The sequence below is a fragment of the Phyllobates terribilis genome, unplaced genomic scaffold (genome assembly GCF_046119375.1).
Source record: "Phyllobates terribilis strain yellow unplaced genomic scaffold, ASM4611937v1 Scaffold_2__4_contigs__length_985480577, whole genome shotgun sequence".
Lineage (NCBI taxonomy): Eukaryota > Metazoa > Chordata > Amphibia > Anura > Dendrobatidae > Phyllobates > Phyllobates terribilis.
The window spans coordinates 750980053-751007748 of NW_027362762.1; the positions used below are offsets into that span (position 1 = coordinate 750980053).

The window sequence follows — 27696 nt, forward strand, 5'->3', positions numbered from 1 at the left end:
TCCCTGTTTATGCGGGCCCAGGCCTTCTCCTCCATATTCCGGGCCTCTAGTCTCTCCCAGCGCACCCGCCAGAGGTGCCGCTCTTTTTCCAGCTGTGCCAGCTCCCTCTTGCAGTGCTCCACCCGGCGTGCTGTCTCTGCTCTGGTTTCCCGGGGAAACCCCATGAGGTCCCCCCCAGGGTTGTCCCACAGGAACTGGTCCTCTTCCCTCCCGGAGATGGCTAAGGGCTCAGGAGCAGGAAACAGCGGGAGGTTACGGTCTTCCACCTCCGCGGACCAGTCCCAGACCGCACGTCCATACACCCATTCGGGTGTGGGGGCTGATGGCTCTTGAAGGGGGCATAGGAGCAGGTCTTCCTCATTAGCGCCCGGGGTAGAAGGCTCCGGGACCAGGAGCTGGGCGGGCGCATGCGCGCCCGGGTATGGAGGTTCCGGCAGGGGGCCAAGGAGCAGATCACAACTTTCAGCGCCCGGGACAGGGAGTTCTACCAGGGGGCCCAGGAGCAGGTCAGCGCTTTCAGCGCCCGGGACAGAGAGTCTTCTCTTACCTGCTCCCGCGGCCGCTCCTCTGCTGCAAGCTGCCTCCCTGTTCTGGTCAGGCACCGCCAGGGCGCTGCTGGTCACTTGCAGCGCCGACTGCTGCCGGGTCACTAACTTCTCCATCAGCTCCGCTCTCCAGTCAGCAATCGCAGCTTGCTGGGCTGCTTCCAACCTCCTGCCCAGTTCCTGCATTTCATCCTGGATGAAGCTGGTGTCCTCCAGGGACAACTTGGCTAGCATCCCCTCCACGGTGAGGGGTTTTGCCACAGGCTGCAGCCCACAAGCCAGAGCTTCAGGCTGACCTCCTTCCATCTTGCCTGCCGGGTGTGGTCTGTCTAGACTGCTCGAGACCACACCCTGTCTCCCAGTTTTCTTCTTTTTTCCTCTCCCCTTTCTGGGGCGGTCCCATGGCTGCTTGCTGTCGGCCACACCTGGGGGCAGCTCCCCCACCTTGATGGACACATCCACATACATGGTTACTGCTGCTTGGGGCGTGCTCTGCTTTTGGCGCCATTCTGGGACCTGGCCCACGATGGGAGGTTCTATGTTGTCCTTGATAACGCACATAATGGCGCCCGTTCTTCTGGGGCGGGCGCCACATTCAGTATAGAACACAGTCTCTAGGCTCACAATGCCCAGTGATAACGGGTGGGTTCATATCCTGTTCGTCATGCCAAAAATGACGTGCCCCCTGGGCCGTGGGGTACTCGGTGCCGGGCCGGTCATTGCTAGGGGAGATGTCACAGTGGCGGTGACCCGGACCGTGACCCAGGGCGGTCAGTAAAAAGGGGATATTTACAGGGGATTTATAGTTTTTATATACAGTTTGTGACGCCACATGTGGTATGCGGCTAAAGGGAGCAGCTGCTGCAGGGCAGGTCCTCTGGAGCTGGTGTATATGCAGCAGAGTTGGTTTAGCTCTCCACAGGTAGAGCTTAGCTCCAGGGCTGTGCTGAGTTGTTATGGATGTTGCGGTGTAGTGCAGGGGTGATGGCGCAGCAGTAATTCATGGAGACAGTGGGGTGCAGTCTTCAAGGTTTACTCACAGTTGTTGCAATCCAAGTTACAGGTACCGGTGTAACTTCCCACGTCATCCTGTGCTTACTCAGGGAGGGGTTCAGCAATCCCTCAGGTAATTCAAGAGCACTTAACAGGACCCCCTTCTGTGTGCCTTTCTCAGTCGTCTTCCCGCGCTGGCTCTCACCCTCCTGCCCTGCGCCTCACAATCAGTGTCCCAAGCCGGTAGCCTTTGGTCTTGTCGGGCGACCTGCAGTCCCCTGAACCCTCTGTGGCCACCTTTTCGGTGATGTAATTGTGGCTGTGGCAACTGCACCCTAAAAGTACAGAAGCCTCCGGTTTCTAGCTGAGCATTGTAGTTCTCCACTAGTTTAGGGGCTGGTCCCCTCTCTGCGGCCTGATCCCTCCACGTTCCTGCAGATTCGGGAGTACGGGTGGCCTCCAGCACTGCCCGTACCCCTAGGATCCCCTCTTTCCTCCTGGAGCCTGCTCCTCTCCTCTCTTCAGTCTGTCCTGGGCCTCTCTCACTAGGCCCTGCTCCCGAGCAGAGCTCCTGCTGAGCTCCTGCTCCACACACTCTCCTCCTCTGACTGACTTGTTCTTTCACGATGGCTTCTCTATTTGTATCACTTCCTTTCCTGTGCTCCCCTGAACTACGTCCTCCACCCACACCCACTACATAGTTCCACCCTTCAGCTAGGGACCAGGGACTGTACTCTCCCTCAGGAGCAATCTCGCCCTGCCCCCACTGAAGTGGAATGTATTGGATGCAGGTGTTAGGGTCCCGGGCAGCACTCTATCCTTACCTGAGAGTGAGATACCACACCTCTTTGTGAGATGCAGTACCTCTGTGGCGACTGAACCCGCAGGGGCGCCACATAGGCTTTGTAGATATGGCCTCAAGCAATACCATCAGGCTGCGTGCCCACGATGCGTTTTTCATGCGCTTCCGCTGCGGAATTTCGGCAGCGGAAACGCATCAAAAACGCATGGTAATTCGCACCCCATGGTCCCCAATGGCATTCCGCAATGTCAATGCACATGCTGCGGATTTTTCCGCAGCGTTTCTGCAGCGCTCATAAATCCGCAGCATGTTCATTAATTTTGCGGAAGCGCAGCGGAAGCGCCGCCATTGATTTGCATTGAGACGCATAATATCCGTGTCTGTACATTTGTACACGCGGATAATATGCGTTTCAATGTGCGTATGGTTCCCAAGTCTGGAGAAAAAAATAATAAAATAATAAATAAAGTTTATATTCACCTCTCCGGCGGCCCCTGCAGCGCTTCTCCTTCCAGGACCTGAGATGACGTCGCGGTCATGTGACCGCAGGCTGTCTCGCGATATGCCGGCAACCCGGAAGGAGCGCGACAACAAATGCGGCAGCACACGCGGCGGGGGATCGGTAAGTATAGCTTTATTTTTTACGGTCACATTATATAAATCCATGCTGTTTGCATAGATTTATAAAGTGTGACCTAGTTGTCAAGCACTTTCCAAGTGATGCTATCGCCTGGAAAGTGCTTGTAGTCCTCATGCGTAAACGCATGTGACTCGCCTCCTGGGCCGTGGGGCACTCGGATCCGGGCAATAGGGAACGATGGGAGTAGTAGTGGCAACCCGGTTCCGTGGCTCAGGGTGGTCAGGCCAGTGGTAGTCCGTTATGTGCTATTGATAATGTCCGACTACGCCACCCGTGGATTGTGGTTATTAGGAACCGCCGCTGATTGCAGACCACTGGGGCTGATGAGGTGTGCAGCTAGGGTAGTGTGACTCCCCACGGGAAGAGTGCGGCCCCAGGGCAGTGTAGCGGATGGTGGGAGTGATGGTGGTGAGAGTCCCAGTACCGGTAGTGCTGGAGGAGCGAAAGAGCACACAGACAACGTACTGCAGTCCAATGTCTTTTACTCACAGTTCAGGTACTCCAGGTCACTTCTGTACAGGTAGTGACCGCCCGAGCCGTGCTGCGTCCACCAGGTGTGGGGCTCGGTCAACTCCCAGGCAGTTCAGAAGTATGGCTCAGGACCCCCTTTTGTCCTTTCTCTGGCCTGCCTCACCAGTGACCCACTTTTGTCCAGCGGCCGCGGACTTGTGCGGTTAAACGTGGGCCCCGTCCTCCGCTGTCCTATATGGTGCCTTCCTAGCAGGTTTGATGAGGTGTCGCACCAATAAATGATCACGACGACCGGTCTTTGGCTGAGGGTAGTTTCTCCTCCACCAACTTGGGATCCGGTACCCTTAATCTGCCTGACCCTTCACCCTGGATTCTCGTGGGTTCTTAGGGTCCCTTCCACCTTCTTGTTCCTGAGCCCTTCTGTTTCTCTCTCTCTTCTCCTTCTTTCCTGTTCTGTCTTCTCCTCCTTCCCTTGGCCTCTTCTCCAGGCCCACTTCTCCTTCTCCTCTCAGGCTCCAGCCTCTTCTCTAGGCCTGCCTCTGGAGCAGCACTCAGCCTGAGCTGCTGCTCCGTGTCAGCTCTCCTCTCAACTTCTCCCCACAGACTGAACACTGTTCTAAGATGGTGCCCACCTTTTATACCTCCCTCTGACCATGAGCCCAGGTGACCAGCAACCAATGAGCTCCTATCTACGCTCAGGAACCAACCCCTATCTGCCCCTACAGCACTGGGTGTTCCACCCCCCTCCCCACTCCAGGCAGGGACATAGTCGGTCGTGCCTGCACTTCTGTCTAGTGGGAGCACCGTTGAGCTGTCCCTCGGAAATGGGGTGTGTGTGCTGTATGCAGCTAACTGAGCCCTGGTCCATACTCCATCCTTACCCGGGAGTGGAATATCACACCTCTGGACTGAGGTGCAATACCCCTGTAGCGGCCGAACCCTCGGGGCGCTACATTCCCCCCTGGTAAAGCACAGCACGTCCTCGGGCTGGAAAAGAGCAAAAACAGTCGATTACAGGACATGCAAAACTTTTTAAAACTTTTTACATTTAGAAACGGACGACATTGTTCAACTCCCTTTATGGGACACACTTTTCTTTTCTTGTCACACTATTATAAAACACATACTAATACATCTGGAACTCTTTTGTCACTTATCATATAAAACGGTCTCAAAATTATGTAAAACATTTTCTAGCAGCATATTAAACTCTTCATATAAAACATTTTTTAAATAAGACACATTCTTGTATCCTTGGATCATGGCCGCGGTGCAACTTGCGACCAGGTGTTCTTTCTTCTTCTAAGTGCAACAGTCCAGCAAATTTGCCTTGAGGTATAAGTTGCAGTCTTTTTTATAAAACCAGTAGGGGGCGCTTTAAGAAGCGCAACTATATACAAAGGGGTGGCCGCTCTCAGTCCTCGGCCAGTTTTGGGAAGGGAAATGGCTGCTCACAGTCCTCAGCCTGGTAGGGGATGTAGGGGATAACTTTCACACAGTCCTATATCAGTCCCAATGGGGACCACACTCAATTTGAAACAGTCCCACACAGTTCTCTGTACCCTGACGGGTAACCATGTACAATTCCACTTTACCGTTCACTGGTAACGGTGTCCTCCTGATGCTCCTTCTTCCTCATGATCTTCAGGCCCGTCCGGGCCCTCCTGGTACTCAGAGTCCGAGTAGTGCTGCTCCTCCTCCTCTACTACTCTGTGGACGTGGAGGGCGTACCATCCCTTCACGCCTTGGTGTCGGGTGTAAGACACCACATCCCCTGGAAACAGATCTCGCCCTCGATGACCCTCCGGCAGGTGGCTCTCCACATCTCTCCTCGTCACGAACACATCGCTGATGGTCTCAGGGTCTCGGATGAAACTGCAGCCATGTTCCATGTGAAATTTCACGACAGTCCCGGTGACTCGGGGACCGCGGGCAGCTTGGGGATCTCGTCGGGCCTTCATCTTCTGCTCTGCACTTTGGGCCTGCAGCTTCTCCTATTTCATGCGCCGCTCCCGCTGCTCCCTCTCGAACACCTCCAGCTGTTGGCGGCAGTACTCCCGTCGACGGGCGGCGTACGGGGGCGCTAGGCCTTGCGACCGGGCCTGTGATTGTGGTCTGCTGATCACGCCCGGGGTCAGAGGGCACGGCGTGGGGCGGGGCTCGCTGGTGGTGTCGATGACCTGGGAACCGGTTGGTAGCGGTGGAGGCACAGTGTCGATGGCGGGTTCAGGTACGTTGGGCTCCGCAACAGGGTGCAGGGGCAGGTCGGCGGCCCCAGGGTTCGGGGTAGGGGCGTCTCCGTTACCTGCCTCTGCTGTCGCGGCCTCCTCCGCAGCGTCGTCCTCGGCCTCCGCTCTGCTTTCACTGCCCTCGGTGGCTGGTGTGCCGCTGGATGTCGACCGCGCCTCCTGCTGCAGGATCACGGCCCGCCGGGCCATTTCTTCTTTCCACCCGGCAATCACGTCCCGCTGTGCCCGGACCATCCTCCGGTCCAGCTCCTCCAGCGCAGCCCGCACATACTCGGGGTCTTCCTTGGGGAGGTGTGCTAGCAGCTCCGTGAAGCTGCATGGGGATTCGGCCTGCAGCAGGCCACGTGCCAGGGCGCTGGAGCTGGTTCCTGTCTCTATCTTTGGGTGTGGCCTGGCCAGACTGATCCAGACCGCGCCCTGCCCCACAGTTTTCTTCTCTTCCCACCCCCATTGGGGGTGGTCCCGGGGCAACTTGGTGACAATCACTTTCAGGGGCAGCGCCCCCACCTTGATGGACATCTCCACAGCCGTGCTCAGGGCTGTTGTGGCGTGCTCTTTCTTTGGCGCCATTCTGGGACCTGGCCCACGATGGGAGGTGGCTTCCTGTTGTCTTTTGGCATGCACATTATGGCACTCGTTCTTCTGGGGCGGGCGCCATCTTTCGTACAATAAAACAGTCTTTTTTCAGGCGCGCAATACCCGCTTGTGGCGGGTGGGTAACGATCCTGCCGACTACGCCAAAGCTGACTCGCCCCCTGGGCCGTGGGGCACTCGGATCCGGGCAATAGGGAACGATGGGAGTAGTAGTGGCAACCCGGTTCCGTGGCTCAGGGTGGTCAGGCCAGTGGTAGTCCGTTATGTGCTATTGATAATGTCCGACTACGCCACCCGTGGATTGCGGTTATTAGGAACCGCTGCTGATTGCAGACCGCTGGGGCTGATGAGGTGTGCAGCTAGGGTAGTGTGACTCCCCACGGGAAGAGTGCGGCCCCAGGGCAGTGTAGCGGATGGTGGGAGTGATGGTGGTGAGAGTCCCAGTACCGGTAGTGCTGGAGGAGCGAAAGAGCACACAGACAACGTACTGCAGTCCAATGTCTTTTACTCACAGTTCAGGTACTCCAGGTCACTTCTGTACAGGTAGTGACCGCCCGAGCCGTGCTGCGTCCACCAGGTGTGGGGCTCGGTCAACTCCCAGGCAGTTCAGAAGTATGGCTCAGGACCCCCTTCTGTCCTTTCTCTGGCCTGCCTCACCAGTGACCCACTTTTGTCCAGCAGCCGCGGACTTGTGCGGTTAAACGTGGGCCCCGTCCTCCGCTGTCCTATATGGTGCCTTCCTAGCAGGTTTGATGAGGTGTCGCACCAATAAATGATCACGACGACCGGTCTTTGGCTGAGGGTAGTTTCTCCTCCACCAACTTGGGATCCGGTACCCTTAATCTGCCTGACCCTTCACCCTGGATTCTCGTGGGTTCTTAGGGTCCCTTCCACCTTCTTGTTCCTGAGCCCTTCTGTTTCTCTCTCTCTTCTCCTTCTTTCCTGTTCTGTCTTCTCCTCCTTCCCTTGGCCTCTTCTCCAGGCCCACTTCTCCTTCTCCTCTCAGGCTCCAGCCTCTTCTCTAGGCCTGCCTCTGGAGCAGCACTCAGCCTGAGCTGCTGCTCCCTGTCAGCTCTCCTCTCCTCACAGACTGAACCCTGTTCTAAGATGGTGCCCACCTTTTATACCTCCCTCTGACCATGAGCCCAGGTGACCAGCAACCAATGAGCTCCTATCTACGCTCAGGAACCAACCCCTATCTGCCCCTACAGCACTGGGTGTTCCACCCCCCTCCCCACTCCAGGCAGGGACATAGTCGGTCGTGCCTGCACTTCTGTCTAGTGGGAGCACCGTTGAGCTGTCCCTCGGAAATGGGGTGTGTGTGCTGTATGCAGCTAACTGAGCCCTGGTCCATACTCCATCCTTACCCGGGAGTGGAATATCACACCTCTGGACTGAGAATACATGTGAATACGCGTGTATTCTGCAGGAAAAACGCATGTTCAATCTGCATGCGTTTTTTCTGGCAAGAGAGATGCAGAAACGCTGCAGAAATTTTCTGCCTCATTTCTGCATCGTGGGCACATAGCCTCACATCACCACGTGACTGATGCAGTTCCATCCACATCAACCAGCATTACTGCGGAGCCCAGTGATTGGTGGCAGAAGAAGTCATCTTGGATCATAAATGCAAATTAGACTATAAATGAAAGCTGATCGCTGGAGGTCCCACCACTAGAATCTCCATTATTCCATTAGTCCTGCATGCGCACTACCACTCCATTAAACTGTGCAACTGCTGATTACGCTACTCAGATTCCTCTAGTAGTACAATAGACATAAAAATAGTTACAGGAGGCAAACAACTGTGCAACAGTGAATTGGATCTTTAAAGACATATAAGCCCCAGTCAAAATACTTACTAATACTATTTAAGAAATATGAAGAGATAGAATGTAAGGCTACTGCAGAGCTTTAGAGACTGACAATAAATATGTTCAATGTATTGAATTTCTGTCATGTACTGCTGGCTTCAGTAAATTAGTCCTGAGGGACTTATTTTATGTGAACACTAGAGAAGAAATTGGCAAATATATATAGGACATTTAGTGTAGTTTATTGTGTAGCTAACCGGATAAAATGGGTCCAACTTAGCAAAATAAGACAGAAAAAGCTGGTGAAAGATACACACATGCATTTGTAGATTCTTTGGAGCACTGCACTGAAATCTAAACTCTAAGCTGTGTCTGAAGGCTCGATTTTTAGAAATTATTTCATATAAAATGTTCAGTACTTTTATTTTGTGATATTTATGTATTAAATGAGCTGTTTATGGAAGACAAAAGCAGGTAACCGGATGCAACATGCAGAGGGACACGAGATGGGAACAGTCAATTAACTCGTCTTCTGTTATGGCGGGAACTTACAGTAGTTATGGAGACAGTTAAACAGCATGAAACAGAATAATCACAAGTAAATTATACAATACAGAACATATAATCATATAATGAGTCTTGGAGTTCACTTTAAACGTCATGGAAGTCTCTTAGTGGTTATGCTTATGGCCCTCAGACAGGGGTGATACATCTGTTCCTTTCAGATCATTGCAGGTATGCAATTTTTGATATCTCACAATAAGAATACTAATATACTAAAAATAAAGCTACTCCTTATTTACACTGCATATAGACACACACCGATTAAACATCACCAGGTTTGTGTCTAGCAGTGTACAATCTTGTAAATTGCCCTATCCCAGGAGACATGTCAGGCTGTGTGCAGATCAGCAGGAGTAGTCCTCTTCTGATCACATTTTGGGTATGTGCACACGATGCAGAAATGAAGCAGAAAATTTCTGCATCATTTCTGCATCTCCCTGGCAGAAAAAACGCATGCAGATTGTGCATGCGTTTTTCCTGCAGAATACATGCGGATCCACATGCAGATTCACATGCGTTTCCGCATGCAGATTGACAAGCGCTTTCCAGGCGATGTTAGCATCACCTGGAAAGTGCTTGATAACTAGGTCACACTATATAAATCCATGCAAACAGCATGGATTTATACAGTGTGAACCGAGAGAGTGTATATACTTACCTCCGATGGCCCGCGCTGTCCTGCTCACTCCGTTCTCCCGGCTGCCGGCAACTTTGAATTGAAAGACCTGCCGACGTCAGCGTCACGTGACCCGTCACATGACTCTGACGTCACCGCAGGTCCTACAACTCACTGCAAGTGCCGGGAACCAAGCGGGAGCGCTGCGCGGGCCGACAGAAGGTAAGAATACATTTATTTTTTATTTTATTCTTCTTTTTACAGCTTTTTTAATGGTACCTGGGTGTGGATGAGACTCTCCTCTCCTCCACACCCGGGTACCATCCGCACATTAGAACGCACCAATTACGCAAGTACAAATGCTGTCTTGCGGAATTGGCGCGTTCTAATGCAAGTCAATGGCGGCGAAATCGCCGCGTTTCCGCAAAATTAATTGACATGCTGCGGATTTTTGACCGCAGCGTTAACGCTGCGGAAAAATCCGCATCATGGGCACAGCACATGCGGATTTCCATTGGGGAACATTGCTTCCCTTCTACCATGCGTTTTTCATGCGTTTCCGCAACTGCAAAAACGCCGCGGAAACGTATGAAATACGCATCGTGTGAACTCAGCCTTTTACTGATTCTTTGATAGTAGTGTGATATTGAATATCGAACTAATTAAAAAGCTTTTAACGTAAATTAACTGGAGTCCATGAAACTCAAGTTACAGCAAAATCTATTCCTGACTATTCCAAAGACGATAAATATTACTCAACGTGAACCTGACTGTGCACACACAGAGCGGCAGCGAGGTGACCCTTTGATCAATTGGGAAATCACTGCAAGTTTTATAAATACATCAACGGCCTGTACATGTCCACAGTTCATACAGCCTTGTATTAGCCTACAGGTAGCAAAATGCTATACCAGCTGAGGACCGTACTTAGTGCTGCCTGGGGACAAAGCAACAGATTCTTTGTTCGTCATTTACAGTAAGTTACTATGAAAATTTTGTGATTGTAGTGGACCTTCTTTTTTCCAATATTGCATACAATCTACTTATTAATGTAATTTAATGGAAATAAAATAATGGCAGCGCTGCAAGCATAACTAGAGTCTGATGGGCCGTGGTGCAAGATTTGGACCTGGGCACCCCCCCTACACCCGCATGTTGGTCAGATGTATGGGCCCTTGTAGCATTTTAAATCCTATATGAACATACAAGTTGCACCTCCTCCCCTATTATATATTTATGTCCCCCATATTGGGCTCCTTCCTGGTATATATGTCCCCCATCCTAGGCCCATCCTACTATATACAGTGGGAAAATATAGTATTTGATACACTGCCGATTTTGCAAGTTTTCCCACCTACAAAGAACGGAGAGGTCTGTAATTTTTATCGTAAGTACACTTCAACTGTGAGAGACAGAATAAAAAAAAATCCAGAAAATCAAATTGTATGATTTTTACATAATTAATTAGCATTTTATTGCATGAAATAAGTATTTGATACAATAGAAAAACAGAACTTAAAAATTTTGTTTGCAATTACAGAGGTCAGACGTTCCCTGTAGTTCTTGACCAAGTTTGCACACACTGCAGCAGGGATTTTGGCCCACTCCTCCATACAGATCTTCTCCAGATCTTTCAGGTTTCGGGGCTGTCGCTGGGCAACATAGAGTTTCAGCTCCCTCCAAAGATTTTCTATTGGGTTCAGGTCTGGAGACTGGCTTGGCAACTCCAGGAACTTGAAATGCTTCTTGCGGAGTAACTCCTTAGTTGCCCTGGCTTTATGTTTCGGGGCATTGTCATTCTGGAAGACCCAGCCACGATCCATCTTTAATGCTCTTACTGAGGGAAGGCGGTTATTTGCCAAAATCTTGCGATACATGACCCCATCGATCCCGCCTTCAATATGGTGCAGTCATCCTGTCCCATTTTCAGAAAAGCACCCCCAAAGTATGATTTTTTGTTCCCCACCATGCTTCGTGGTTGGGATGGTGTTCTTGGGGTTGTACTCATCTTTCCTCTTCCTCCAAACACGGCGAGTGGAGTTGATACCAAAAAGTTCTATTTTGGTCTCGTCTGACCACATGACCTTCTCCCATGCCGCCCCTGGATCATCCAGATGGTCATTGATGAACTTAAAACGGGCTTGTACATGTGCTGACGTGAGCAGAGGGACCTTGCATGCCCTGCAAGATTTTATTCTATGACGGCGTAGTGTATTACTAACGGTAATGTTTGAGACTGTGATCCCAGCTTTTTTCAAGTCATTGACCAGGTCCTACAGTGTAGTTCTGGGCTGATTCCTGACCTTTCTCAAAATCATCCTTACCACAATAGGCGAGATCCTGCATGGAGCCCCAGACCGAGGAAGATTAACAGTCATCTTGTGTTTCTTCCATTTTCTAAGGTCTAAGGGGTAACGTTTCTCCTTGTGGAGAGTGAAATACCGGCTCTGGCATGCCAAGGTAAAGAGGCATCCCCATCCTAGCATACAGTGGGGAAAAAAGTATTTAGTCAGCCACCAATTGTGCAAGTTCTCCCACTTAAAAAGATGAGAGAGGCCTGTAATTTACATCATAGATAGACCTCAACTATAAGAGACAAAATGAGAAAACAAATCCTGAAAATCACATTCTCTGATTTGGAGAGAATAATTTTTTTAAATTTTGGTGTAAAATAAGTATTTGGTCAATTACAAAAGTTCATCTCAATACTTTGTTATATATTCTTTGCTGGCAATGACAGAGGTCAAACGTTTTTTGTAAGTCTTCACAAGGTTGGCACACACTGTTGCTGGTATGTTGGCCCATTCCTCCATACAGATCTCCTCTAGAGCAGTGATGTTTTGGGGCTGTCGCTGGGAAACACGGACTTTCAACTCTCTCCAAAGGTTTTCTATAGGGTTTAGATCTGGAGACTGGCTAGGCAACTCCAGGACCTTGAAATGCTTCTTACGAAGCCACTCCTTCATTGCCCTGGCGGTGTGCTTGGGATCATTGTCATGCTAAAAGACCCAGCCACGTTTCATCTTCAATGCCCTTGCTGATGGAAGGAGGTTTGCACTCAAAATCTCACGATACATGGCCCCATTCATTCTTTAATGTACACGGATCAGTCGTCCTGGTCCCTTGGCAGAGAAACAGCCACAAAGCATGATGTTGCCACCCCCATGCTTCACAGTAGGTATGGTGTTCTTTGGATGCAACTCAGCATTCTTTCGCCTCCAAACACAATGAGTTGTGTTTCTACCAAACAGTTCTACTTTGGTTTCATCTGACCATATGACATTCTCCCAATACTCTTCTGGATCATCCAAATGCTCTCTAGCAAACTTCAGATGGGCCTGGACATGTAATGGCTTAAGCAGGGGGACAGGTCTGGCACTGCAGGATCTGAGTCCCTGGCGGCGTAGTGTGCTACTGATGTGTAACATTGGTCCCAGCTCTCTGCAGGTCATTCACTAGGTCCCCCCGTGTGGTTCTGGGATTTTTCCCACCGTTATTGAGATCATTTTGACCCCACTGGGTGAGATCTTGTGTGGAGCCCCAGATCGAGGGAGATTATTAGTGGTCCTGTATGTCTTCCATTTTCTAATTATTGCTCCCACAGTTGATTTCTTCACACCAAGCTGCTTGCCTATTGCAGATTCAGTCTTCTCAGCCTGGTGCAGGGCTACAATTTTGTTTCTGGTGTCCTTTGGTCTTCACCATAGTGGAGTTTGGAGTGTGACTGTTTGAGGTTGCGGACAGGTGTCAGTACTACAGGTAATGAGTGGAGGACAGAGAAGCTTCTTAAAGAAGAAGTTACAGGTGTGTGAGAGCTAGAAATCTTGGAAATACTGGAGTCAAATTTGCACTCATCAGCCCGGAAGCTGCGCGTGGGACATACTTGGACGTTCCAACATGACAACGATCCCAAACACAGGGCAAAGTCTACCTGTCATTGGCTACAGCAGAACAAAGTGAAGGTTCTGGAGTGGCCATCTCAGTCTCCTGACCTCAATATCATTGAGCCACTCTGGGGAGATCTCAAGCGCGCAGTTCATGCTAGACAGCTCAGGAATTTAGAGAAACTGGAGGCTTTTTGCCAAGAAGAATGGGCAGCTTTACCATCTGAGAAAATAAAGAACTTCATCCACAACTACCACAAAAGACTTCAAGCTGTCATTGATGTTAAAGGGGGCAATACACGGTATTAAGAACTGGGGTATGTGAACTTTTGATCAGGGTCATTTGGATGTTTTTGGTTGTCATTAAGATTGAAAAAGAGAAAACACAGTAGTTTGACAATAAATGGCTTCACCCAACCAATAACCATGAGTGGAGAAAAAGGTTTTTTGTTATCATTCATATTCTCTGAAACAAGGACAAGAAAGCAAAATTCTGCCAGGGTATGTAAACTTTTGACCACAACTGTATGTTCCCTTTCCTGGTCCCATCCTGGTATATATATCCCCCATCCTGGTATATATGTCCCTTATCCTGGGCCCCATTCTGGTATATATATCCCTTATCCTGGGCCCCATCTTGGTATAAATATCCCCCATCCTGCCATATATATCCCTTATCCTGGTATATGTACCCCCATCCTGGTATATCTGTCCCCATTCTGCCATTGTTCGTTAATGCATAGAATAAAAAATAAAATGATTCTACTCACCTTCTCGCGGCTCCCCTGCCATGTGGTCTGGATGGATGCCAAAGCATCCTAAAAGCGAACCTGTCATCAGGATTGTGCTAAGTAAACTACATGCAGTATCAGGTTGAAGCCGTTACACTGATTAAAATGATACCTGGATTGATTAAATCCGTCCTGTGGTTGTTGTTTAATCTTTATTCGCAGTTTGGAAATAATTAGATTCTTGTGCTTCGGGGCGGCCTGTGGGCGCGTCTTTCTTTGGTGCTCTGGCATTATCTTCATCATTGTGGCTTAAATGACAGGTCACTGATCTATCAGTGACCTGCCTCCTATTTTAAATACTGCCCTTGCGTAGTTCATATTGTGGTCCAGCAGTGAGGAGCCGCTACTGTCACACAGAATTACAGGAGTTAAAAAGATCATATAACTGAACTGGGCATCTCATATTTTTAGTCTATGAGGGCAGGAACAGTACAAAAAATTTTTATCTCCCTGGATTACCCCTTTAGTTCTATTTCAGTAGCTATCATCTTAGCTCCCATAATGCACTTCTCCCTACTTACAGAAAATCAGTAGAATTTAGCTTTTTGTCTGAAAAAAACATCATTTAGCCATCTGGCAATGTAAGAAGTAAAGCGACGTACTTACATGGATTTCAAAACTGTATGTACATTGAAAGAGGATTATTGTAAATAAGCTAAGCTGAAGTGAAACATACCTGTGAACACTTTATTATATTTAAACTATGGAGATAGTGGACAAAATCCTGTTTGGTGACATAATAGACCTACTTTTTAGAAAATGTGTCCTCGTATACTCTGAAGGTCGTAGTTTCATGAGTCTTATATATATATATATATATATATATATATATATACATATATATATATATATATATATATACATATATATACAGGTGCATCCCACTAAATTAGGATATCATCAAAAAGTTAATTTATTTCAGTTCTTCAATACAAAAAGTAAAACTCATATATTATATAGAGTCATTACAAACAGAGTGATCTATTTCAAGCATTTATTTCTGTTAATGTTGATGATTATGGCTTATAACCGATGAAAACACAAAAGTCATTATCTCGGTAAATTAAATTAATTAACAAAAAACACTTGCAAAGGCTTCCTAAGCATTTAAAAAGGTCCCTTAGTCTCTTTCAGTAGGCTCCACAATCATGGGGAAGACTGCTGACTTGACAGATGTCCAGAAGGCAGTCATTGACACACTCCACAAGGTCCCAGAGTTCCAATTTTCATTTGGAAATCAAGGTCCCAGAGTCTGGAGGAAGAGTGGAGATGCACGCAATCCAAGCTGCTTGAGGTCTAGTGTGAAGTTTCCACAATGAGTAATGGTTTGGAGAGCCATGTCATCTGCTGTGTTTTATCAAGACCAAAGTCAGCCCAGCCATCTACCAGGAAATTTTAGAGCACTTCATGCTTCCCTCTGCTTTTTGGAAATGGAAATTTCATTCTGCAGCAGGACTTGGCACCTGTCCACACTGCCAAAAATACTAATACCTGGTTTAAAAACAACAGTATCACTGTGCTTGATTGGCCAGCAAACTCGCCTGACCTTAACCCCATAGAGAATCTATAGGGTATTGTCAAGAGGAAGATGAGACACCAGACCCAACAATGCAGACGAGCTGAAGGCTGCTATCAAAGCAACCTGGGCTTCCATAACACCTCAGCAGTGCCACAGGCTGATCGCCTCCATGCCACGCTGCATTAAAGCAGTTATTGATGCAAAAGGAGCCCCGAACAAGTATTGAGTTAATTTACTGAACATACATTTCAGTAAGCCAACATTTCGGATTTTAAAAACTTTTTTCAACCTGTTGTTATAAAGTATTCTAATTTTCTGAGATAATAACTTTTGTGTTTTCATTGGCTGTAAGCCATAATCATCCATATTAACAGAATTTTAAACTTGAAATAGATCACTCTGTTTGTAATGACTCTATATAATATATGAGTTTCACTTTTTGTATTGAAGAACTGAAATAAATTAACTTTTTGGTGATATTCTAGTTTAGTGAGATGCACCTGTGTGTGTATATATATATATATATATATATATATATATATATATATATATATATATATAATCAGGGATGTATCCTTCTGTCCGAAGCCTCTATAGACAGCAATGTGGCCGCAGACAGAAGAACACATCCGGCCTTTACAGATGACAGGGAGGAGGATGAAGACGGAGGAGTGTGGCACTGGAGATCGCGGTATGTGTAAGCGCTGACCTCATACTGCCATCTCCAGCGCCATTATGACATACCTCAATCTCCGGCGAGGCTGAAGGAGGAGCGTGGCGCCGGTGTTATCGCCTACGCATAGCGTGATCTCCGGTTCCATTTTGTTGAAGACAAAGTGGCCCCGGAGTCGGCGCGTGCGCATAGCCCGATCGCCAGCGCTATTTTGTTGAAGATTTTCCACACAGTGTCTTCAACAAAATGGCGCCGGATAGTATGGTATGCGCACACGCTGATTCTGGCACCATTAAATAACGCAGACAATGTGCTGCAGGGAAGCGGTGAAAATGTGAGTAGGAGTGGGTTTTTTTTGTATTGATGGAGCAACAGTAGCGCAGGCAGGATGGGGGACCATATACCAGGATTGGGGACCATCATGGGGGGAGCATATACCAGGATGGGGAGCATATACTAGGATTGGGAACCAGGATGGGGGAGCATATACCAGTATGAGGGACCAGGATGGGGGAGCATATTCCAGGATGGATGACCAGGATGGGGGGAGCGTATACCAGGATTGGGGACCAGGATGGGGGAGAATATACCAGGATGGGGTAGCATATACCAGGATGGGGGAGCATATACCAGGATTGGGGACCAGGATGGGGGGCCCATACGAGGATGGGGGAGCATATACCAGGATGTGGGACCAGGATGGGGGAGAATATACCAGGATGGGGGAGCATATAGCTGGATGGGGAGCATATACCAGGATGGGGAAGCATATATCAGGATGGGGGAGCATATACCGGGATAGGGGAGCATATACCAGGATGGGGGAGCATATACCATGATTGGTGACCAGGATGGGGGAGCATATACCAGGATAGGGTAGCATATACCAGGATGGGGTAGCATATATCAGGATGGGGGAGCATATACCAGGATTGGGGACCAGGATGGGGGAGAATATACCAGTATAGGGTAGCGTATACCAGAATGGGGGAGCATAAACCAGGATGGGGTGACCAGGATGGGGGAGCATATACCACGATGGGGGAGCATATACCAGGATTGGGGACCAGGATGGGGGGCATATACCGGGATGGGGAAGTATATACCAGGATGGGGAAGCATATACCAGGATTGGGGACCAGGATGGGGGAGCATATACCAGGATGGGGTAGCATATACCAGGATAGGAGAGCATATACCAGGATGGGGGACCAGGATGGGGTAGCGTATACCAGGATGGGGGAGCATAAACCAGGATGGGGTGACCAGGATGGGGGAGCATATACCACGATGGGGGAGCATATACCAGGATTGGGGACCAGGATGGGGGGCATATACCGGGATGGGGAAGTATATACCAGGATGGGGAAGCATATACCAGGATTGAGGACCAGGATGGGGGAGCATATACCAGGATGGGGTAGCATATACCAGGATAGGAGAGTATATACAAGGATGGGGGACCAGGATGGGGAGCATATGCCAGGATGGGGGAGTGTATATCAGTATGGGGGAGCAGATACCAGGATTGGTGACCAGGATGGGGAGCATATACCAGGTTTGAGGACCAGGATGGGGGAGCATATACCAGGTTTGAGGACCAGGATGGGGGAGCATATACCAGGATGTTTTAGCATATACCAGAATGGGGGAGTATATACCAGGATGAGGTACCTGGATGGGGGAGCATATACACGGATGAGGTACCTGGATGGGGAGCATATACCAGGATGGGGGACCAGGATGGGGTAGCATATACCAGGATGGGGGAGAATATACCAGGATGGGGGAGCATATACCAGGATGGGAGAGCATAAACCAGGATGGGGGAGCATATATCAGGATGGGAGACCAAGATGGGGAGCATATACCAGGATGGGGGACCCAGATGAGGGAGCATATACCAAGATGGGGGACCAGGATGGGGGAGCATATACCAGGATGGTGGAGCATATACCAGCATGGGGTACCAGGATGGGGGAGCATATACCAGGATGGGAGGCCAGGATGGGGGAGCATATATCAGGATGGGGCACCAGGATTGGGGAGCATATACCAGGATGGGAGAGCTTATACAAGGATCGGGGACCTGGATGGGGGAGCATATACCAGGATGGGGGACCCAGAAGAGGTAACATATACCAGGATGGGGGAGCATATACCAGGATGAGGTACCAGGATGGGGGTGCATATACCCAGATGAGGTACCCAGATGGGGAGCATATACCATGATGGGGGACCAGGATGAGGGAGCATATACCAGGATGGGAGAGCATAAACCAGGATGGGTGAGCATATACCAGGATGGGAGACCAGGATGGGGGAGCATGTACCAGGAGGAGGGAGCATATACCAGGATCATGGGACCCAGATGAGGGAGCATATACCAAGATGGGGTAGCATATACCAGCATGGGGTACCAGGATGGGTGACCATGATGGGGGAGCATATACCAGGATGGGGGAGCATATATCAGGATGGGGCACCTGGATGGGGGAGCTTATTCCAGGATTGGGGAGCATATACCAGGATAGGGGGGCATATACCAGGATGAGGGACCTGAAGAGGTAGCATTTACCAGGATGAGGGAGCGTATACTAGGATGGGGGAGCATATACCAAGATGGGGGAGCATTCGGTTTCAGTCATGGGGTCTGGGCTGGCACCGGTTCAGTCATTGCTCTGAGAATACAGAGCAGTCGCTGTAACCCCGGCCCTGAATGACTGCTAGCCTCAATGTAGAGCCAGTGTCAGTCATTGCCGGGGGCGCAGTTACAGCGGACGCTCTGTATTCTCAGAGCGTTGACCGAACCAGCACGGCCCCCGCCTCCATGGCTGAAACCGAATTCTGGCGGGGAGAATAAAGTTAATTTTCTTCCCGCTGCGTTTGGCTGTGTGTGGGCACTGGGCAGCATAATAATGCTATTAACCTGCAGATTAGTTGCATATCTGCAGGTTAACAGCATTATTTCTGATAACAGGATCCCTTACATTTTTTAGCACAATGCTTCATTAAAATGGTGCCGGAGTCAACGCTCTATCTGGCGCCATTTTTTTAAGACACTGTGTCTGCGAATTTGCATATACAGTGTCTTCAATAAAATGGCGCCGAATAGCACGGTATGAGCATGCGCTGACAACGGCCCCATTTTATTGAAGTATTGTACTACAATGTCAACATAGCAATGCGAATGCACCGCCCATCGCCATTATCCCTATGGCCTGCGCGTGCACACCTCTATGTTGACGTTGTAATACATTACATTTCATTACTTCAATAAAATAGCGCCAGAGTCAGTGCGTGTGCATACCGCGATCTCCGGTGCCGTTTTATTGAAGACACTGTATATGCGAATTCGCAAACACAGTGTCTTAAAAAAAAATGGTGCTGGAAATGTACCAATAAAAATGCTTGCCACCCGGGCGTAGAACGGGTTCAATCGCTAGTATATACAGTGGTGTGAAAAAGTGTTTGCCCCCTTCCTGATTTCTTATTCTTTTGCATGTTTGTCACACTTAAATGTTTCAGATCACAAAACAAATTTAAATATTAGACAAAGATAACACAAGTAACCACAAAATGCAGTTTTTAAATGAAGGTCTTTATTATTAAGAGAAAAATAAATCTAAATCTACAGGGCCCTGTGTGAAAAAGTGATTTTTCCCCCCTAAACCTAATAACTAGAGATGAGCGTTGTTCTACTCGAACTGTTCGCCAATCTCAAATTCGAGCTGTTTTGGGCGGTGTTCGAGCCGTTCGGCGAACACGAACAATTTGAGAAAAATTCGGCTGTTCGAGGTTATGTTCGATAACTGTTCGTGCACCAAAATCATAACTGGATTTTTTCTCAGTAATGATGAAAATTAATGTTAATACGCAGTTTGAGTGTACAGCGGGGTGGGGGGAGGGGCAGGGGATGGATCTCTGCAGGAACAATGAAGATCTCCATTTTTTTTTCTCTTTCCCGCATTTACAGTGGGGAGGTGCAATCTGTCAGCCTATCAGCAGCGCACACACGGAGCGAAGTGCTTTTTTTCACACAAGCAAGGGCATGTGTCATTGGCAGTGTATGTCACATGTCCTTGCCCTATAAGACCAAGCCATTTTCCCCGTCGCCACCATTTTCTCACTGCTGCAGCTGCGTGTTAGACGGCACCGCTGTTGCTGTGTGCACTATACCTTGTTAATTTCAAGTCAATTTTCGCACAAATATACAGATAGCTTGGGAGTAGGGAATAGTTGTGATTGCAGTCCTTTTAAGGACTAGGTTACAGCATTTCCTACGACTTTTATCAGGCAGGTCTGTGCTCTTAAATAGATAGGTTGTGGGAGTAAAGACTAATTGTAATTGGAGTCCTTTTCAGGACTAGGTTACATCAGTTCCTATCAGTTTTTGCCAGGCAGGTCTGTGCCAGTGCTGTGCAAGTTTTTTTCACAGCATTTGGCTGAATCTAGCAAAGCTAATCCTTTTTGGCCTATTGCAGAGTGTGTTAGTCAGTGGAGTAGCCTATCTGTGTTGCAAGATATACCACCTGTGTATAGAATACCAATTTTTTTACTGCACCTAGTGAAGTAAAATCTTTTGGGCATAGCATCATTCTATTAGTCCATCTATACTGACCTCCATCAGGTTGCAAACTGAATCTAATTTTTTTCTGCATCTAGCTCTGAAAAAATATTTGGCCTTCTAGCAGTGTGTGGGACTTGTTCTATTAGTCCACCTATACTGACCTCCATCAGGTTGCAAACTGAATATATTTTTTTCTGCATCTACCTCTGAAAAAATATTTGGGCTTCTAGCTGTGTGTGGGACTTGTTGTATTAGTCCATCTATACTGACCTCCATCAGGTTGCAAACTGAATATATTTTTTTCTGCATCTACCTCTGAAAAAATATTGGGCTTCTAGCTGTGTGTGGGTCTTGTTCTATTAATCCATCTATACAGACCTCCATCAGGTTGCAAACTGAATATAATTTTTTTCTGCATCTAGCTCTGAAAAAATATTTGGCCTTCTAGTAGTGTGTGGGACTTTCTCTGTTAGTCCATCTATACTGACCTCCATCAGGTTGCAAACTGAATATATTTTTTTCTGCATCTACCTCTGAAAAAATATTGGGCTTCTAGCTGTGTGTGGGTCTTGTTCTATTAATCCATCTATACTGACCTCCATCAGGTTGCAAACTGAATATAATTTTTTTCTGCATCTAGCTCTGAAAAAATATTTGGCCTTCTAGTAGTGTGTCGGACTTTCTCTATTAGTCCATCTATACTGACCTCCATCAGGTTGCAAATTAAAAATAATTTTTATCTGCATCTACAGTACCTCTGAAAAAATATTTGGGCTTCTAGCTGTGTGTGGGACTTGTTGTATTAGTCCATCTATACTGACCTCCATCAGGTTGCAAACTGAATATAATTTTTTTCTGCATCTAGCTCTGAAAAAATATTTGGCCTTCTAGTAGTGTGTGGGACTTTCTCTGTTAGTCCATCTATACTGACCTCCATCAGGTTGCAAACTGAATATATTTTTTTCTGCATCTACCTCTGAAAAAATATTGGGCTTCTAGCTGTGTGTGGGTCTTGTTCTATTAATCCATCTATACTGACCTCCATCAGGTTGCAAACTGAATATAATTTTTTTCTGCATCTAGCTCTGAAAAAATATTTGGCCTTCTAGTAGTGTGTCGGACTTTCTCTATTAGTCCATCTATACTGACCTCCATCAGGTTGCAAATTAAAAATAATTTTTATCTGCATCTACAGTACCTCTGAAAAAATATTTGGGCTTCTAGCTGTGTGTGGGACTTGTTGTATTAGTCCATCTATACTGACCTCCATCAGGTTGCAAACTGAATATATTTTTTTCTGCATCTACAGTACCTCTGAAAAAATATTGGGCTTCTAGCTGTGTGTGGGACTTGTTGTATTAGTCCATCTATACTGACCTCTGTAACGGGTCTGGGAGGCGGAACCTCTGAGCTACTATACAAGGGGGCAGTCCTTGTAAGGGAGCGGGTGGCGACCAGGGAAGACGGGCAGGAGGTCACAGCAGGTGACCGGGACAGTCTCTGAGTGAACGGGCTGGAGGTCACGGCAAGTGACCGGGGCAGTCTCTGAATGAACGGGCAGATGGTCACGGCAAGTGACCGGGGCAGTCTCTGGATGAACGGGCAGATGGTCACGGCAAGTGACCGGGGCAGTCTCTAGGTAAAGGGTTGGTACGACCTGTGGCGGCTGATGATAGACGTGAGCTCCCAGGTGAGCAGGCGAGAGTCTCTGGATGAACGGGTGGTCACAGCATGTGACGGCGGAGCCTCCAGGAAGACCAACAGACAGGCGGCAGATGAGCGCTCCCAGGTGAGCGGGCAGAAGTCTCTGGACAGGCGGGTGGTCACAGCACGTGACGGCAGAGCCTCCAGGTTGGCTAGCAGACAGGCAGCAGATGAGCGCTCCCAGGTGAGCGAGCAGGAGTCACTGGACAGGCAGGTGGTCACAGCACGTGACGGCGGAGCCTCCAGGTAGACTAGCAGGCAGGTAGCAGGTGTGTGCTCCCAGGTGAGCGGGCAAGCTGGTCCATAGACAGACTGACAGGAGTTGGAAGGCAGACCGTCGGACCTCAGGCAAGCAGGCAGGTGGCTGATGTGCGCTCCCAGGTGAGCGGGCAGGCTGGTCCTTAGACAGACTGACAGGGGTAGTAAGGCAGACCGTCGGACCTCAGACTAGCAGGCAGGTAGCAGATAATCAGGCAGGAATCTGGCAGGTAACTGGCAACGGGACCTGAGGGCTGAAGCAGAGTAGTGAACAGTGCAACAACATTGCTCGGGCACCTCCATTTTGGAGGAGGTGCCTTATATATGGTGAAGTCCTCCGGCCATTGGCCGGGGACTCCTTAGGACGGCGCGCGCGGCCCCTTTAAGAGGGAGGGAGAGCGCGCGCCCTAAGCACAGTGGCCGGGAAGGAGCGCGCGCTGCCAGCAGAGCGGGAGGAGGACGCCGGGCACGGAGCAGAGAGGTGAGGGGAACAGCGTCCCTGCCTAGCAGAGGGCAGGGACGCCGGCGCTACAGTACCCCCCCCTTTAGGCCCCCCCTTTTTTAGGCCAGACAGAAATTTAGCTAGGATAAGAGGGGCATGGATGTTCTCCCGGGGCTCCCACGTTCTCTCCTCAGGGCCAAACCCCCTCCAATCTACTAGAAAAAAGGTCTTTCCTCTTACCCTTTTGGTGGCAAGAATGTTCTCTACCTCAAACTCGTCCTCAGCAGAAACCGGAGCAGGAGGCGTACCTGTAGACTTGGAAAAAGAGTTAAGTACCACAGGTTTGAGGAGAGATACATGGAAGGAGTTAGGGATCCGTAAGTTGGCCGGGAGTTTTAATTTATAGGCCACTGGGTTGATCTGACTGATGACCTCCAGAGGACTGATGAACCGAGGCCCTAACTTGTAAGAAGGTATCTTGAGTCGGACATATTTAGATGAGAGCCAGACTTTATCTCCAGGACGAAATTGTGGAGGATCCAGGCGTTTTTTGTCAGCGTGTCTTTTCATCCGTTCGGACGACTGAAGGAGTGCGGATCGGGTACTCTCCCAAATGGAGGAAAATTTGCTAACGAGAGATTCCGCAGCCGGGTTGTCCACAGAGGTGGAGACAGGAAAAGGAATCCGAGGATGCTGACCGAAGACTACAAAAAACGGGGATTTGGAGGAGGATTCGCTCTCGTGATTGTTATAGGAGAACTCGGCCCAAGGTAGGAGATCCACCCAGTCAGAATGATGGGCATTAACGAAGTGCCGGAGGTAACTGGTCAGGTTCTGATTGATCCGCTCCACTTGACCATTGGACTGTGGGTGGTAAGCGGAAGAGAAGTCCAGGGTGACGTCTAGCAGTTTACAAGTGGCTCTCCAGAAACGTGAGGTGAACTGTACCCCACGATCCGACACGATGTGGAGGGGCAGGCCATGAAGACGGAAGATGTGGCGGATAAAGTCTTTAGCCAGCTCGGGTGCAGACGGGAGGCCAGGCAGGGGAATAAAGTGAGCCATCTTGGAAAAGCGGTCAGCGACCACCCAAATGACCGTACAACCGGCAGAGATGGGGAGATCAGTTATGAAGTCCATAGCAATATGCTGCCAGGGGGCAGCAGGCACAGGAAGCGGAAGAAGGCGACCGGCTGGCAGGTGTCTCGGGACTTTGTTGCGGGCGCAGGACACACAGGCAGAAACAAAGTCTATTACGTCCTTGTGCAGGGTAGGCCACCAGTAGTGCCGGGCAATAAGCTGGAGGGTCTTTTTCTGACCGGCGTGGCCAGCTAGTTTAGACGAGTGACCCCAGTGTAGGATCTTCTCCCGATCAGGTACTGATACGAACGTCTTACCGGGAGGGAGACGATTTAGACTCACGGGAGCCACCTGCATTACTCTGGCGGGATCGATGATATGTTTAGGTTCTTCCTCGAGATCAGACACCAGAAAGGATCGGGACAAGGCATCTGCTTTGACGTTTTTGTCAGCCGGGCGAAAATGAAGAACAAAATCAAAGCGAGCAAAAAACAAGGACCACCGGGTTTGGTGCGGGTTAAGTCTCTGGGCATGCTGGAGGTAAGCCAAGTTCTTGTGGTCAGTGTAAATTATTACCGGGTGAAGAGCCCCCTCGAGTAGGTAACGCCACTCCTCCAATGCCAGTTTGATGGCCAATAACTCTCGGTCTCCTATGGAATAGTTGCGCTCAGAAGAGGAGAAGAGTTTGGAGAAGAAGCCACAAGTTACCATTCTCCCGGAAGATGATTTTTGAGTAAGTACCGCTCCGGCTCCAGAGGAGGAGGCGTCAACTTCCAGGAAGAACTGCTTGTTGCCGTCCGGGCGATGCAGCACCGGGGTGGAAGAGAAGGCCTGTTTTAGGGAAAGAAAGGCCTCCTCTGCTTCGGGCGGCCACTCTTTGGGATTAGTACCCTTACGGGTGAGCGCGGAAATTGGGGCAGTCCGGGAAGAGAAGTGTGGTATGAAGAGGCGTTAGTAGTTGGCGAAGCCCAGGAATCGCTGAATGGCCTTCAACCCCTCCGGTCGAGGCCATTTCTCGATGGCAGACAGTTTCTCTGGATCCATTCGTAGGCCGGTCTGAGAAATAATGTAGCCCAAAAACGGAAGCGAGGTCTGCTCAAAGAGGCACTTCTCGTATTTAGCGAAGAGGTGATTCTGCCTGAGCCTGAGCAGGACCTGACGAACGTCCCTCCGGTGAGTCTGGAGATTCCGAGAGAAGACCAAGATGTCGTCCAGGTACACCACTACGCAGGAGTAGAGAAGGTCCCGGAAGATGTCATTGACCAACTCTTGAAAGACGGCAGGAGCGTTATAGAGACCAAAGGGCATTACCAGATATTCATAGTGGCCGTCCCGGGTGTTGAATGCCGTCTTCCATTCATCCCCCTGACGGATACGAACCAGGTTGTACGCCCCACGGAGGTCCAGTTTGGTGAAGATTCTAGCCCCCCTCAGACGATCAAATAACTCCGGAATGAGCGGAAGGGGGTACTTATTCTTCACCGTGATCTGGTTAAGGCCTCTATAGTCTATACAGGGACGGAGAGAGCCGTCCTTCTTTTTGACGAAAAAGAAGCCTGCTCCCGCCGGGGAGGTAGATTTCCGGATGAATCCCCTGGCCAGATTCTCCTCAATATATTCGGACATCGACCGGGTCTCAGCAGCGGATAAAGGATAAATACGCCCACGGGGAGGAGTAGTACCAGGTAACAGGTCGATAGGGCAGTCGTATGGTCTATGAGGAGGTAGTGTCTCTGCTTCCTTTTTATTAAAGACATCAGCATAAGACCAATAAGGAATCGGAAGTCCAGGTAGATTAGCTGGGGTAGGAGAAGGACGGACGGGATGGACGGGAACCAGACAGGTCTTATGGCAGTCCTGTCCCCAGCGAAGGACTTCTCCGGTCTGCCAGTCAAGCACGGGTGCATGTCTCTGGAGCCAAGGTAGGCCTAGCAAGAGGGCGTGAGAGAGTCCAGGCAGAACATGAAAGGAGATACTCTCAGAATGCAGCATTCCCACCTGCAGAGTAATGGATTCGGTGATGAGTTGGATGGAGCGTGGTAAGAGGTCCCCATCCACGGCAGCAACAGACAAGGGTACAGCCAGAGGTTTGGTGGGGATGCGGTATTTCTCTACCAGGGACTGTGAAATAAGATTCCCGGCTGCTCCAGAGTCAAGTTGGGCTAGTTCGAAATAACGGTTCTCCCCGCAGACGATTGAGACTGACAGCAGCAGAGATGGAGAGGATTTATTCTTGTCTAGGTCGACCTCTCTGAGCGAACCTAGACACAGGCGTTTCCCGACCTCTCCGGGCAGGCACGGATCCGGTGCTCCTTACTGCCACAGTAGAAGCAGCTCCCCTCGGCACGGCGTAAGTCCTGACGGGTTTTGACCATCTTGGTCTGGTCGACCTGCATAGACTCAGGAGAGTGTACCTGGGTAGAGACGGAGGGAGTGACGGGTTTCTGAAAAGTAGGAGCTAGACGTGGTAACCTCCTCTCACGGGTGACCTCTTTGGCACGCTCCTGGAACCGTAGGTCAATCCGGGTGGCAAGAGTTATTAGGTCATCGAGAGTGGTAGGAATGTCCCGACCGGCAAGTTCATCTTTAATACGGCCGGACAGACCCTCCCAGAAGACGGATACCAGAGCGTCGTTATCCCAGGCCAGCTCCGAGGCAAGGGTACGGAACCGTATGGCATATTGGCCCACGGTGAGACTTCCCTGACGGAGGCGTAGCAATGATGATGCGGATGAGGTCTTCCGTCCGGGTTCATCGAAGACTTTCCGGAAAGCCGTGAGAAAAGCAGGCAAGTTGGACACCAGGGGGTCTCCTCTCTCCCATAGAGGATTTAGCCAGGCCAGGGCCTCCCCGGTGAGATGGGACATGATGAATGCAATTTTGGCCCGGTCGGAGTTAAACTGGTGGGACAATAGTTCAAAGTGCAGGGTGCACTGATTTATGAAGCCCCGAGCCTGGGCGGAGTCGCCTCCGAAGCAAGGAGGTGCAGAAAGCCGGGGTCCGGGGTAGGATACCATGGTATTAGTGGGCAGCGGAGCTGCCGGATTGCGAGACATGGCACTGGCGGAGGTTGCTGGTGGAGCAGTCAGAGTGTCCAGGCGAGTATTGACATTCCGCAGGTGACCCAGGATGGACTCCTGTTGGGACCTTTGACGGGACAGTTCATGACACAGGTCCGAGAGCGAGGGAGCTTGGGTGCCACCGGGTTCCATGGCCCGAGCAAACTGTAACGGGTCTGGGAGGCGGAACCTCTGAGCTACTATACAAGGGGGCAGTCCTTGTAAGGGAGCGGGTGGCGACCAGGGAAGACGGGCAGGAGGTCACAGCAGGTGACCGGGACAGTCTCTGAGTGAACGGGCTGGAGGTCACGGCAAGTGACCGGGGCAGTCTCTGAATGAACGGGCAGATGGTCACGGCAAGTGACCGGGGCAGTCTCTGGATGAACGGGCAGATGGTCACGGCAAGTGACCGGGGCAGTCTCTAGGTA

The 27696-nt window shown here is 49.7% G+C and overlaps 1 protein-coding gene across 1 annotated transcript in view; it reads left to right on the plus strand.

Annotated features, from left to right (window-relative positions):
- Positions 1–10108: 10108 nt before the first annotated feature.
- Positions 10109–27696, plus strand: part of OTC (ornithine transcarbamylase) — a 134311-nt gene continuing 116723 nt past the window's right edge. Inside the window, exon 1 of the mRNA XM_073667294.1 lies at positions 10109–10264. Coding sequence (XP_073523395.1) covers positions 10191–10264 — 74 coding nt within the window. The 5' untranslated portion in view covers positions 10109–10190. The remainder of the gene's footprint in view (positions 10265–27696) is intronic.